This window comes from Styela clava, chromosome 5 (genome assembly GCF_964204865.1).
Source record: "Styela clava chromosome 5, kaStyClav1.hap1.2, whole genome shotgun sequence".
Lineage (NCBI taxonomy): Eukaryota > Metazoa > Chordata > Ascidiacea > Stolidobranchia > Styelidae > Styela > Styela clava.
This window is the reverse complement of record NC_135254.1, coordinates 1741001-1754981: the sequence shown is the minus strand read 5'-3', so window position 1 is coordinate 1754981 and position 13981 is coordinate 1741001. Positions and strand designations below refer to the sequence as shown.

General features: G+C 37.1%; 2 protein-coding genes and 1 long non-coding RNA gene across 3 annotated transcripts in view; all 3 read right to left on the bottom strand.

Moving 5' to 3' along the window:
- Positions 1–13981, bottom strand: part of LOC120343896 (uncharacterized) — a 67594-nt gene that overhangs the window by 5833 nt on the left and 47780 nt on the right. The gene's annotated exons all lie outside the window — the stretch shown is intronic.
- LOC144422669 (uncharacterized) lies at positions 5073–6065 on the bottom strand. The gene is made up of 2 exons (XM_078112354.1): positions 5854–6065; positions 5073–5609 (listed from the first exon to the last, which is right to left on the bottom strand). The coding sequence occupies exons 1-2, from the start codon at positions 5971–5973 to the stop codon at positions 5415–5417; spliced, it is 315 nt and encodes a 104-aa protein (XP_077968480.1). The 5' UTR covers positions 5974–6065; the 3' UTR covers positions 5073–5414.
- LOC144422726 (uncharacterized) lies at positions 11407–12274 on the bottom strand. The gene is made up of 2 exons (XR_013475347.1): positions 12190–12274; positions 11407–11785 (listed from the first exon to the last, which is right to left on the bottom strand). It is a non-coding gene; the product is annotated as an uncharacterized LOC144422726 (long non-coding RNA).

Genomic DNA, 13981 nt, shown 5'->3' with positions numbered 1-13981 from the left:
GAGTTTCTCTAGAAATGGAAGCCACTGAAGCTTCAATGCCAGAAATACAAGATGAAATACACGTTGAACCTTCTGCGGTTACTGCTCCAGAGGTGGAACAAAATTCTCTCCAAGGACTCTTTTCGATAGGGATTGAACAGTCAAGCTCGTCTGAATCGGAAGGATATGCATCTAAAGTGTCGGAGGAAATTTCACAGTACTTGAAAGAGAAATTGGACAGAAATACAGAGCGGTTAAACCCATTATTGTGGTGGCATGCCCGAAAAACTGATTCTCCATCCCTACACAAAATGGCCAATCGGTACTTGGCTATACCGTGTACGTCAGCACCAGCGGAGAGAGCCTTCTCTTCTGCTGGTTTGACAGTTTCCAGATTAAGAACCAGACTCAGTGGTACACACGTAAATGAGTTAAACTTCTTGCACTGCAACCGAAGTTTGATGCAGCAGTGAATGATTGCTAGTTTATTGTTCACCTCAATTGAACATTATTATGCGTGCATGTATTAATATGCGTGTTTACTGAAAAATAACCTTGTGTGTGTTGAATAAAGTCAAAGAAAAAGTGATGTTGTATTAATCAGAATCGATTCGGAAATATTCGATTCGAAAAAAAAATATTCGGTATTCGATTCGAAAAAAAAAATATTCGAAACTTACATCCCTAATCATATGCTATAGCGTTCGCGAACTAACGAGACAAATAATTTATTCGTTAACTTTGAGTGTTCTCAGTTGTATGTCGGGCATATTGAATAGACTAGGGCGTCGAAATTACGAACCACGGGATGGATCCGGTCTAACGAAGTGTTTTACCGCCCACTTTTTCCTTCGAAATATTTTTGTCATCCATTACTGCCGACTGCTCATCTCAGCATCCAATCAGTGCAAAAAAGAAAAAAACGTGTGAGTCCAGCCAGTGGCGTAGCAAGGCTCTCGTGCCCCCCCCCCCCCCCCCCGCAAAAATATGTCGTGGAAATGACCCTAAAAACTCTTGGACAAAAGCTAAAACAACGCTTTTTTTATTTCGTCAAAATGCACAACATGTCGCTATTCAAAGGCAATAGTAACCTAAAATTGCCGTTTATCCTGGTTACTTTACTTTTTTTCATACGTGCTTCCTCATGTGCCCTTTTCTGCGTTTCTGTGCGCAACTGAGAGGTTTTGTTTTCGACATCATTCTGACAGCCTTCGCAATTTTGCCGATGGGGTTGCGAGGGTGGATGCTACGCCACTGCGTCCCGCGGAGAAGCGCCACTTTTGAATGGTGTGCGGCCTGCGAAACGAGATTTTAATTTAATCTAGTATGTGCGATTAATTCCAATCCCTTGCGTTGCAAAGTCTATACTTGAGTCCAATTTAATATCCATGCTTAGGACGTTCCAATGCCCTAATAACTTGCATGTGCGAAACGAACAACGATGTGATAAAATCAACAAGAGAGCTATGCTCAAATATATGGACACGTAGAGTCACATAATTTTGATGACGTCATAGCGAAAAAAAAAGTAATAGCCTTCTGGAGAAAATTTTTATCTTTAACCACTAAAAATTTCAAAGCAATTGGTCCAGTATTCGAAGAGAAAAGCGACTTTTTAAAAACGTGTCAAAGAACAACAAGAACAAGAACAACAACAACATAATATTGAAACGATCGTTATGTCCACTACGTGTCCAATAACCAACTATTTGTGCCTGTAACCACTTTGAAGCCGATGTTAAATAAAGGTGCGGTGCGTGGTTTCATCCGTTTATTTGTATTTATACTTTTGTATCGAAGGTTGCACAACCCATTATTAAAAAATGCAGATAAATTAAAGTTCATATCTAGCTGTTCTAACTTAAAACAGTGATCACGGGTACACAGTCATAAACTGATCACAGCTTGATTAGATGTCAACATGAGCATGGCGTAATCTTCAGCAATTATATAGGGTGTTCATATGCTACATTTATCAATACCAACTTTCATGACCTTTGACCGATGCTGCCAGCAACTTTTTCATTGATATTTGAGGGGACGCTCGCTATACCCCACCGTTTACAGAGTTAGCGCGGTTGCTATTCGTACCAGCTTTGAAAAGTCATGTTTGTCTAATTAACCCATAGCACGCAGAAAAAGGCAGAAATGCATGACCTGCCAATTGCTTCTAAAAGTCAACAAATTATGTTGCAGGTATGGTACCACGGTCTGTTTGCAGGTTGATTGAGTACCGGTACCGTAATGGTGCACCCGTACTGCAGTACTATCAAAGGACCGGACATCGTGTCAAACTAACCTACAGTGTACCTTTAAACTAAAACACTGACATATTACGGCAAACCTACTTTAGCACAGTTTTTGGATTCAACGAAAAAACGATCTTCCAGATCATCTATCGTCAAACCACATGCGAATGCACAGCAACATCGCAGCGACCCCTCAAAGCAAGGTAAAACGGGATTCTGGCAGCAGTCGTCACGTTTCGTTGAATTGTATGAAAGTTGGTAATTGTTATGCGACATAAATCCCCCCCCCCCCCCCCCCCCCCGGATTCCAAACCACTCACTGAAAACAGGTCGACAGGCTCTTGTAGAATCAACGAGTCCGTTATATGCGACTGGCGTAGCAAGAGATCAGACAGTCATGGCATGCTGTATCTACAAAATGAAACATAAAAACATCCGCATAACGCAGCATCCAAACTTCATTCACTTACTATAGTTATGCAGTTGGAAGAAGTTTATATTCGCGTGTTGAGTTTTGTTTGAGGTCACTTCCTGTGGTATATTTAAAACAAACTGAAGAACAGAATATTTTTGTTGCACCCAATTACCCTGTGCGTTTAGTATGTTCTCTTGCACGACAATACATTGTGGTATATCTACATACTGTTTACAAAGAAGCATTCATTGAACATCTTCGATAACCGTTAAAAAACGAAGAATCGAAACATCGTTTTGCAATCGATAACCATGAGTCTTCCTGGCGCCAACAACTGGTATTTGACTACAACCTTTGTTGTGTATGATCCGGGGTTGAAGGCCCTTCCCGGCTGTGGATTCTTCCTTACTTCCGAGACTGCCTTACTTTTGTGCGAAGAAACACCGACCAATCTGACGGTTCTATTTTTAAGGTTCTAACCCGAATATTATGCGTCTACGTGGCTGTGTCATTTGTTTCACTAAACCAGCATTCGCGGCTCCGTTCAAACTAATTAATACAATTTTATTCCGATTTCTGTTCAAGTCCGTGTATCTGAAACGAATACCTGGCTAACTAATTCCATACCCGACATGGAATGGTAACCGGGCGAGAGGCCGTGATTCGCCATATTGTTAACCCGTCTTATCGGCTTTCCTCTTTCCCGGGATAAATATGTAAATCCTATCTTTTGTGTGAAACAGCGCAATAAACTGTCGGATGCAAAGAAATCTTAAAGGAATATAAATTCAAATCAAGAAGTATGATTTTATTCCAAGCCTTTGTAATCCGAAACTTCAAAATTCGACTGAAATCCTTATCATTGACCTTTAACCGCAACCAGAACTCGACCTTGCTATCGTCTTCAGATAGTTCTCCCAATGCCCACCCCTTGTCCTGGATATAATAAGCTGAGCATCGAAAACTATATCGAAAAGATTTTCGTCTATTTTAAATAAAATTGTAGATTATTAAAACCAAATATTTCATATTTCGAGATAAAAAAAAATGAAAAAAAAAGTATTCCTAAATTTATTTTATACGTTTTATTTTAATTTTTATTTTGTTATAAAGCCCCTGCCCCCTTTTTTAGGTCAAGTCTCGCGCCCTACCTCAAGAATAATAGATAACAACAAGCAAGCTACATATAACAGATAGTAAGGCGAAAGCAATATAACATATAATAAAAATAACAGTATATATCTCTGCAAATTTTCCACAATAAAGAAACTCAAATATCCAAAATAAGGCATAAAAATCATATCTAACCACGATTTTAATCAGCTGCACGCTCCTTCAAAAAATGCTACGTTTACGCCCTCTTGTGGGGCGCGTTCCACTTTTTGAGAAACACTGTTATAGAAATATTGCATGGAATGACTCAGAATAGATATCAACTAACGAAATTGGAATTCAACTCAGCGATTGACTCGGATGACTCGTAAAATGACCTGACTCGCGACGGGCAGTTCAGGGTCTTTTATACCTAACAGTGGTTTCCAGTTGTTCAAATTACGCTGAGTCACGTTTTAGCAAGCTTTGATGAATTTTGCGGATTAACGTTTTGCGCCTAGCATTAAGACCTCTCTCCAATTGCTCTGAGGCCCCCTTGGGGAGTCGCGGGCCCCGGTTGGAAATCGCTGATTCAGAAACTAGAGTCCTAATTGTGCTTTCTAGCTGTTCAAATAATGCTGAGTTATGTTCTACAAGCTTTTGTAAAATTTTGCTGAGTATCTTTTTATTTGATCTCTATAAAGTATAATTATTCAAAGTCATATTCATGAGTCTCCTAACGCAGTTGAATTTCATTTGCCTGATTTGGGTCTCGAACCAATCACTTAATTATCGAACCACTACTGAACTAAATTTGTTTTAAAGGTTCTCTCCCTAATATACCTGCCCTAACCCAAGATATGGTAGGCGTGGTCATTTTACACGCATGACCAATTTTCTATTTTACGTTTCTATTCATTTTCTGGTGGAATCCCATAAATTGACAAAATAATAACAAACTCACAAATGATCGAATCAATATATAATATTATTTTCGGTTATATACGAAAATCACATGGAGACAGCTATGGATTTTATTTTCTGAGCAAAAAGTTTCAACAGACAAGGAGATCAATTCACGGCATGGGTTATACCAGGGGTTGGCAACATACGGCCCGCGTACGGCCCGCGACGCGATTTTGTCCGGCCCGCTGACTGTATCCAGCCACACTCTGTAATGTGGTCCGACGCATCATTCCTGAAAGTTGCCGATCGCTCTACTCTCACCGCACTGTCAGTGCGAGCTGGTGAAATAAACAATTGCCTTTGTGAACAAACAATTGCGTTAGCACACTTGTTAAACAAACAATATAAGGTCAAAGCAGAGAGCGTTCTTCACTACTGTTATTAGTTATATTTAGATTCCAAATTTAAATAGATTTTAGAAATTAGATTTTACATTAAGTTTCATTAACCATAGAATACCCCAAGAAACGTAAAGTTAACTGAGAGTGTTGAGCATTTAATAAAGATTGGATACCAAAGTATTTTTTGTAATAATCCGGCCCGCCGAGTACTTCATTTTTCCACATCTGGCCCGCCAACTAGAGAAGTTGCCCACCTCTGGGTTATACGGTTAATAATAGTAAAAGAATAATATAAGTAATAAAAAATGAGAACTCTTTGTCGTTTACATCATTCTGTCCGTCAACGAGGTTCTGTCAGGTTTCTAGCTGGTTTTATATTTCACAGATGACACCGTGGAATGACGAAGATGGTGGATAATTGACCATTCCCTGAGATGCATACTCTGGATCCATATCGACCAAAACAGGAACATTTGTTCTCGATACAGCGGATATCGGATAATCAGGATACCACACTTCAGTTGCTATGGTAATTGGTTCTCCACTTGATAGCAGAAGCTTATTGTTCTGTAATAATTAAATGTACGGCTTCAAAGTCTGTCTGCAACTGACATATTGGTAGTCATCATAGAAAAATCATATTGCGTTTTTCTAAATATCTAATCCATTGATAAATCATAAGGCATCGTTGATCGTTAACCTGCCCATTATTTAGTAATTTTACTGAAGACAAACTTTGAGCCAACCTTTGACCTGAAGAAGTTTACAAAAATAAGTCAAACTCTACTGAGATTGTGATTTATTAACTGACCTTATACTCCATCCCAGTCCACATGGCAATCCATTCCGCAGGTATCAGTGAGCGAAGATGAGGGAGCAGCCACTTGTAATGCGCGAGGTCGTAAATGTTCGCTGGTTTTCCGTTATTCATCGATTTGCAGATTGATTGAGCGTCATTGAAGGTGACATTCTGTGTACCATACACAACTGCTTTGTAGCATTTGGAATCGTATTTCAAATCACATTTAACTGAAAACAACATTATTGCTGTCATTGGATCTTTTATATTAAAATTTCAGAATATTTTAACGATCTGGAATTAAGATTTTGTCGCTTTGCTTATTCAATAAATTTTCCTTTCAAAGTAGAAATTTTGGAAATACTGAAATCTAATAATTTTGGGATGAGGAAAGTCGATGAGACAACGGAGCAAATCTGTTTCAGATTTCATAATAGTTATCAATTTAGACACATGATTGATTGAGGGTGAATCACCCAGTGACAATTCAGAGTTCAATACTTGAAAGCTTAAGTAAATTAAAACTGATGCTTTGACGGGTGTAACATATTTTATAGTCATATTATAAATATGAAAACTCCAATATAAATTACTTTCAGCTTTTTTCTTTTCATCAAGACTCTTCTGGATCAATCTGGCGATTTCTGTAAAGAAAGAACACATTTTATTTGTGTGTAGGGTATGGCATTTTAAAACATTTCAAACATAATATATATCATGGAGTAGGGCGAACTCACCGGATCCATCGTCTTTCTGTGTAATAAATAATTAATGCAGTTGATTATTGAAGGTATTGTAACACGAAAGTTATATTAGATTATATTAGTTGCGTGAGATGCAAAAGTCTGATTTAAAATTGGCCAGTCAATTCAGAAAGTCCTTTCAAAAATAGCAGTTCTAGGAATATCAATGGCTTTCCTAAAGCCCTACTTGGAGACAAAGTACGTAAACACCTAATAAAAAATAGCAAAAAAAATTCACCTTACAATCTCCAACTTGGACGAGTTTCCCATTCACGATCTTGGAAGCGCAAAATCCAGCTGTCAAAATAAAACGTGATATTTTTTGGTTCAATTTAACGACATCATGTCCCAAAATTATGGATGTTGCTACACAATCAATGTGGTACATTTTGCAAATGATTTAAAAAGCTCTTATATTTTACAATTATTGATACCATACGACGGATAAGTTATTTAGTATTTTTATCTGACACAAATCTTACCCGGAACTTTTAGCTTCGCACGCAAGCCACAGATGAGAGAGATGAACAAAATAATTTTGACGAAGTCCATGTTCGCTTCTAGAAAGGTTTGATGACGCAACTAAATGCTTAGCTCTAAAGTAAATATCTGTAAAAAAAATATCCGATGGTATTATATGTTGCTTATTTTTTAAGCTCTGGCTAGAGATTTTGGTTGGTTTCAGGAAGATCTATTTTTGAGACATTTTTCGACTATCCCGATCTTTTTAGGATACAAATTTGAAGTTGATATGCAACATTCATGAAAAACATGATATATTAAATTATGCAGATAAATTGAAGATAAATAAAAGTTTCCATCCAGCTGTACCTGTTCTGAGTTACTGAGTCACTGGTACGTACACATAGACACATAACAGCTAAATTAGAATAAACACCGGCATGGCGTAATCTTCGACAATTTTATATTTTTGGGTTTTCATTATGTAGTTCACGATACATACGCAAAACAGATATGAAACATCTTTCACCCATAGTTGTACGACATCAAGTTCACCTAGATTCGAAACCACTCATTGAAAACAGGTCGGCAGGCGCTTTTAGAATCAACGAGTCCGCTATAAGTATTTTCTCAACTGCTGGATCTAGCTTAGCAGCCAAGTTTTCCAATGACATGTGTGAATTCAAGTCATTTCTTCGTGATCGTGTCAGTAAATCAGCTTTTATGACTTTGGCCACAGAATCCGAAATGATAGTGGAAATTCTAAACTTGAAGGAGAGAAGGCAGTTGGGCCGGATAACATCCATCCCGCTTCCTAGTGAACTTCCAATTTGTTTAAGTAGGAACCCACTGCTCCACAGTTATACCAGTGACTCATGGAGTCCCACAGGGATCGTCGTTGGGTCCGTTATTATTCCTGGTCTATATAAATGACCTCACCCACCGTTCTTCTTTCTTTGATGACACTATACTTCTAGACAGTGGCAAATCTCTACCAGCTATACAGTCACGAGTGAACTCTGAAATTGTAAAAGTGGTTAATTGGATGAAGGATAATAAATTGACATTAAATATCGATAAATCTAAATCTGTGCTTATTTCACCAAATAAAAACAAAGCTAATCCTAATTTATTATTCCGTATTGACAACACTAAATTAGAAAAAGTCAATTCTTATAAATATCTGAGCATATATTTAGACAGTCAAATGAAATATTCATATAACTAACTTGACTGCTAAGTTATCTAAGTCGGTAGGAATACTGTACAAACTCGAGCATTTTATACCAATATCAACTTCACGTATGGTTTACCACTCGTTATTCCAAGCCCATATTCAATACAGTATTTCTGCATGGGGCTCCACTGATGAAACTCTTCTACGAAAAAATGAAATAATGCAGAATAGGGCCATTCGTGCTGTTTCTGGCAGTGGACTTCATGCCCAACTTGATCCTATCTAATATAAACTTCGTATTAATAAAATGGTGGATATTAATAAAATAGAGATATTGAAATTGATGCACCAACATCACAACAAAAAACTCCCTGTTACATTCACCGATTATTTCTTGAAACAAAGCAGCGTGCATTCATACAGAACACGGTCCTCTGTCAGTAGTTCCTATTACGTAACTCATTTTTCAACCAAACGTACCCAAAATTCGATAAAATATCCATGCGTTAAATTATGGAACGCAGTATCCGATAATATTCATATGAATTACAATTCATTCAAACAAGCTTTAAATTTTTTTTACCTGGATGCCTATGTATCCTTTTAGTCTGCTTCAATACGTGGTATAGATCCTTTATAAGTATATTAGTATACCGTATACAACCCATGACCCCACTTTTTGTGTTGCTCGATTGTTCTACAACTGGTCATTCGTTCCAGGATCTCTATTTTACATAAAAGTGATTTTTTTAATTTTTTTTTCACTTCATTGAGCCATTGTCATTGTCAACATTTTTCTTTATTGACCTCACAGAATATGACCATTATCACTGAGTTTGCATCATTGCCGTAAGTGCATGTGGAATGAACTTTTCCCACCAAAACTCTTTTTCCTGTCTGAAATCTGAATCGCACTTAATTCTAGCTCCATCATTTCTTTCCTGACTCTCTGGATTACGTTGATCCTTACTATTTAAACTTTTCTCTTTTGGCTTCCTCTCTCGATTCGATCTACGTTTTCCAAATTTTCCCCTGAACATATTTAAATCTGTCCTAATCAATTGACGTTTTTTGGCGTCATGCTGCATTTATGGTGTCACTGACACGATGACTTGACAGTCTTTCGCGACTCTTCGTTAATTGCAGTCGAAACATTGTGTGCCTGTTGTTGTTTTCTTTTTCCTAGATTTACTATGTTTTGACGTCACTTCCCGTGGTATATACAAAACAAACTAACTAAACAGCATATTTTTGTTGCACCCTATTACCCTGTGCGTTCTAATCCCTTGCGTTGCAAAGTCTATACTTGAGTCCAATATATTATCCATGCCTAAGACGTTCCAATGCCCCAACACATAGCTTGTGCGAAACGAACAACGCTTTTCATAAAATCAATGACCAACTTTTTGTGCCTGTGACCACTTTAAAGCATATGTTAAATAAAGGTGGGCCCGTGGTTTCACTCAGTTGTTTATATCTGGCCCACCTTGCGTAATCTTCAACAATTATATAGTGCGTTCATATGCTACATCTATTAACCAGTGCCAACTTCCATGACCTTTGAACGATGCTGTCAACAACGTTTTCACTGATATTTGAGGGGAAGCTCGACTTATCGCATTGTTTTAGAATTCGCGCGGTTGCTATTCATACCAGCTTTGAAACTTCATGATGTTTGTCTAATTTACCCATAGCACGCAGACAAAGGCAGAAATGCATGACCTGCCAATTGCTTTTAAAAGTCAACAAATTATGCTGCAGATTCGTACTACGGTCTGTTTGCAGGTTGATTGAGTACCGGTACCGTAGTGGTGCACCCGTAATGCAGTACCATCAGAGGACCGGACATAGTGTCAAATTAGTCTATACTGTACCGTTAAACACTACCATAAATCTCAAACACAGACATTATATCACTACAACCTTTGTGTATAATCTGGGATCAGTGGCCCTTCCTGGGTTGTGGATTCTGCCATAATTTGCATCCCTCTCTAAAATCCGAGTCATTTTCAAAACGATGTCAATTTCTGTGTTGTTGAAGTTTTCGATTCGGCCTCGGAGAAATTTTAATTTTGATAACAAGACTTTGGCCTGCAGTTTTAAATAACATTACAGATTAAATTCGGCCTTCTTTGATTGTCTGTTGATAATGATTACTCAACTTAATGCGTTTTAGGTTTCCTTGATTTTGACTTTACCATTAAATTTTAAAGTTTCCACTCCGGCGAGTTTGACTGTAATGCCGACCTGCCACACTCCGACTCTACAGCCCCGTTGCCAGATTTAATAACATAGACTGACTGAGAGTTCTGCAGATTGTGGCTGGAATACATATACACGCACTCGAATCGCTAATTGGCCTTAGGAAATCTCGTCGCAGGAAATTTCCCCGCATAGAAAAAATGGCCGCAAGAGTATTTTGTTGTAAAACGAGTATTTGTAATGGAAACAGTTTGGTTTTTGAAGTACTTTTTCATTTCAAAGATGATTCTTTATTTAAGAGCAAACCCTAACTTTAGCCTTATAAACCTAACTGTTTTTATCACAAATACTTGTTTCACACCAAAATTCTCTTGCGGTGAAATTTCGCGCGTCAAATTTTCCGGACACGAACAGTGCTTTCTATCTGCCCAAATTATGCTGAGTCACATTTCACGAACTTCGATGAATCTGCTGAGTAACGTTCTGCGCTTAGCATTGTTACCTCTTTCAAACTGCTCTGTGGCCCTTCTTGAGTGGTCGCGGGCCCCAGTTGGAAATCACCGGTTTAGGGACTAGAGACCTAGTGTGCTTTCTAGCTGTTCGAAGCATGCAGAGTCCCATTTTACAAGCTTTGGTAAAATGTTACTGAATAATGTTTTATGTGAACCTAAAGTATATTTATTCAAAGTCATATTCATGAGTCTCCTAACGCAGTTGAATTTCATTTGCCTAATTTGTATCTCAAGCAGAGTTCTTAATTATCAAACTACTATTGAACTAAGTTTGTTTCAGAGATTCTTTCCCTAATATACCTGCCCTAACCCAAGATATTATAGGCGTGGTCATTTTTTCACGCATGAGTAATATCCCATTTCACGGTTCCTTTTCTAATAGGTTCTCATAAATTGACAAAATAATAACAAACTCACAAATGATCGAATCAGTATTTATTATCATGTTCGGTTATATACAGAAATCACTTGGAGAAATCTATGAATTTCATTTTCTGAGCAAAAAGTTTCAATAAACAAGGAGACCAATTCAAGGCATGGGTTATACGGTTAATAGTAAAGGAATAATATAAGTAAGTAATAAAAAGTGAGAACTCTTTGTCGTTTATATCATTCAGTCCGTCAACGAAGTTCTGTAAGGGTTTGAGCTGGTTTTATATTTCACAGATGATACCTTGGCGTGACGAGAATGGTTTTTCATTGAACATTCCCTGACTTGAAAACTCTGGATCTTTATTAACATCAACACCGACATTTGTCCACGATGCCTTGGATTGCGGATAACCAGGATACCACACTTCAGTTGCTATAGATGTTGGTCCTCCACTTGCCAGCAAAAGCTGATTTGTCTGTAACAATTGAATGAAGGCTTTAAAATCTGTTGCTTGAAATGTTAATGCAACTGACATATTAGATTAAGAATAAAAATATTTGTTTTCCGTAATGAGTTATGTGTAGGAACTACATGAAAATGAGTGAGAGCCAGAAATTACAGGAAATATCACAAATTTTGAAATATTCGGCAAATACCACAATATCAATTGCACGGTTCGTCCATGACGTCATATTATATTTGAAATTACAATAATGTTGGGTTATTCTAATTTTCCAATCCTTTAATAAACCATGACGCATCGTTAACCTGCTCATCGTTAGGTAATTTTATTAAAGTCAAGCTTTGAGCCAACCTTTGACCCGATGAAGTTTACAAAAATAAGTCAAACTCTGCTGAGATTGTTATCTAATAACTGACCTTATACTCCATCCCAGTCCAGATGGCAATATGTGTCGAAGAAGCAGAAATCAGTGAACGTAAGTAAGTGCGAAGTGACTGGTAATGCGCGAGGTCGTAAATATTCGCGGGCCTTCCGTTCATTGATTTGCAGATTAATATTCCATCGTTGAAGGTGACATTGTTTGTACCATACACAACTGCTCGGAAGCATTTTGTCTCATATGTGACGTCACATTTAACTGAAAGCAACATTATTGTTGTCATTGAATCTTTTATATTAAAATTTTAGAATATTTTAACGATCTGGGATTTAAATTTTGTCGGATTGCTTCATTTCAAAATAGAAATTTTGGAAATACTTTAATCTACTAATTTTGGAGAGAGGAAAGTTGATATGACGGAACGTAAATAAAGCAAACAAATCCTTTTCAGGAATCATAATAGCTATCAATTTAATATACATGGTTGGTGGGCAAAGTTGTAACAGACTAGGGTCATAAAATTAAATACTCATGCTTTGACGGTGTGGCATATTTTATCTTCAAATTATAAATCTGAAAACTCAAATATAAATTTCTTTCAGCTTTTTTCTTTTCATCAAGACTCTTTTTGAGCAATCTGAAAATATCTGCAAAACAATACATATTTATTTGTGTGTAGGGTATGGCAATTTTAAATCAGTTTTCATCATATTATATTGTACATAATATTTTGCATCGACGATCCTAATAACTTTGTAACCGCTATATACTTCAACTATCTTACACGCCGAGAATATTTTTGCACTATTGAGTAATTACGACTCAAAGGTCTGTCATACGTTCACGGTGACAAAGGTATTTTCAAACATAATATATATCATGACGTAGGGCGAAATCACCAGATCCATCGTCTTTCTGTGAAAGAAATAAAAAATGTAGATGATTAGTTAAGTGAATATAACACGTAAGTTACTTTAGATTTTATTAATCGGATTGAAAATTGTGTTGCAAATTAAAAAAGCTGCAAGTTTTTCCAAAAATATTCGATCTAACAGTATCAATGGCCTTGCTTGGAGACAAAGTGTGTAAACACCTGATAAAAATAGTAACTTTATACATAACAGTGACTGCTATCCAAAGCTCAGCTCAGAATCAAAGTGAAAACACCTGACGATAATAGTATTTTCATTTCACCTTGAAATCTCCAACTTGTACGAGTTTCCAATTCACGATCTTGGAAACGCAGAATCCAGCTGTCAAAATGGGATATATTTGAGATCAATTCATCGATAACATGTTCCAGGATTATAGGCGTTGCTACACTCTTATATTTTAGAATTCTTGGTACCGGATTTAGGCAAAGATTGCCTGCTATTCGGTATTTTAAAATCAACCAAGTAATTGTATTAGAAGCAAACCTTACCTGGTACTTTGGGCTCCCCAACCAAGCCACAGATGAGAGAGATAAACAGAATAATTTTGACAAAGTACATGTTTGCTACCAGAAAGCTTTGATGACGCAACTAAAGGCTTATCTATAAACTAAATATTTGTAAAAATATCCGAAGGTACTATAAGTTGCTTATTTTATAAGCTCTTCGTTGGTTTCAGGATGATGTATTTTTGGACCTTTCTCGACTTTCTTGATCTTATTAATATACAAATTCAAAACAGACAGTGATGTATGTTATCTGTGCTGTATCTGAAAATGAAACATAAAAACACCCGCATGACGCAGCATCCAAACTGCATTCACTTATTATATTTGTGAAGTTGAAAGCAGTTTTTATTCGCGTGTGGTGTTTTGTTTGACGTCACTTCCTGTGGTA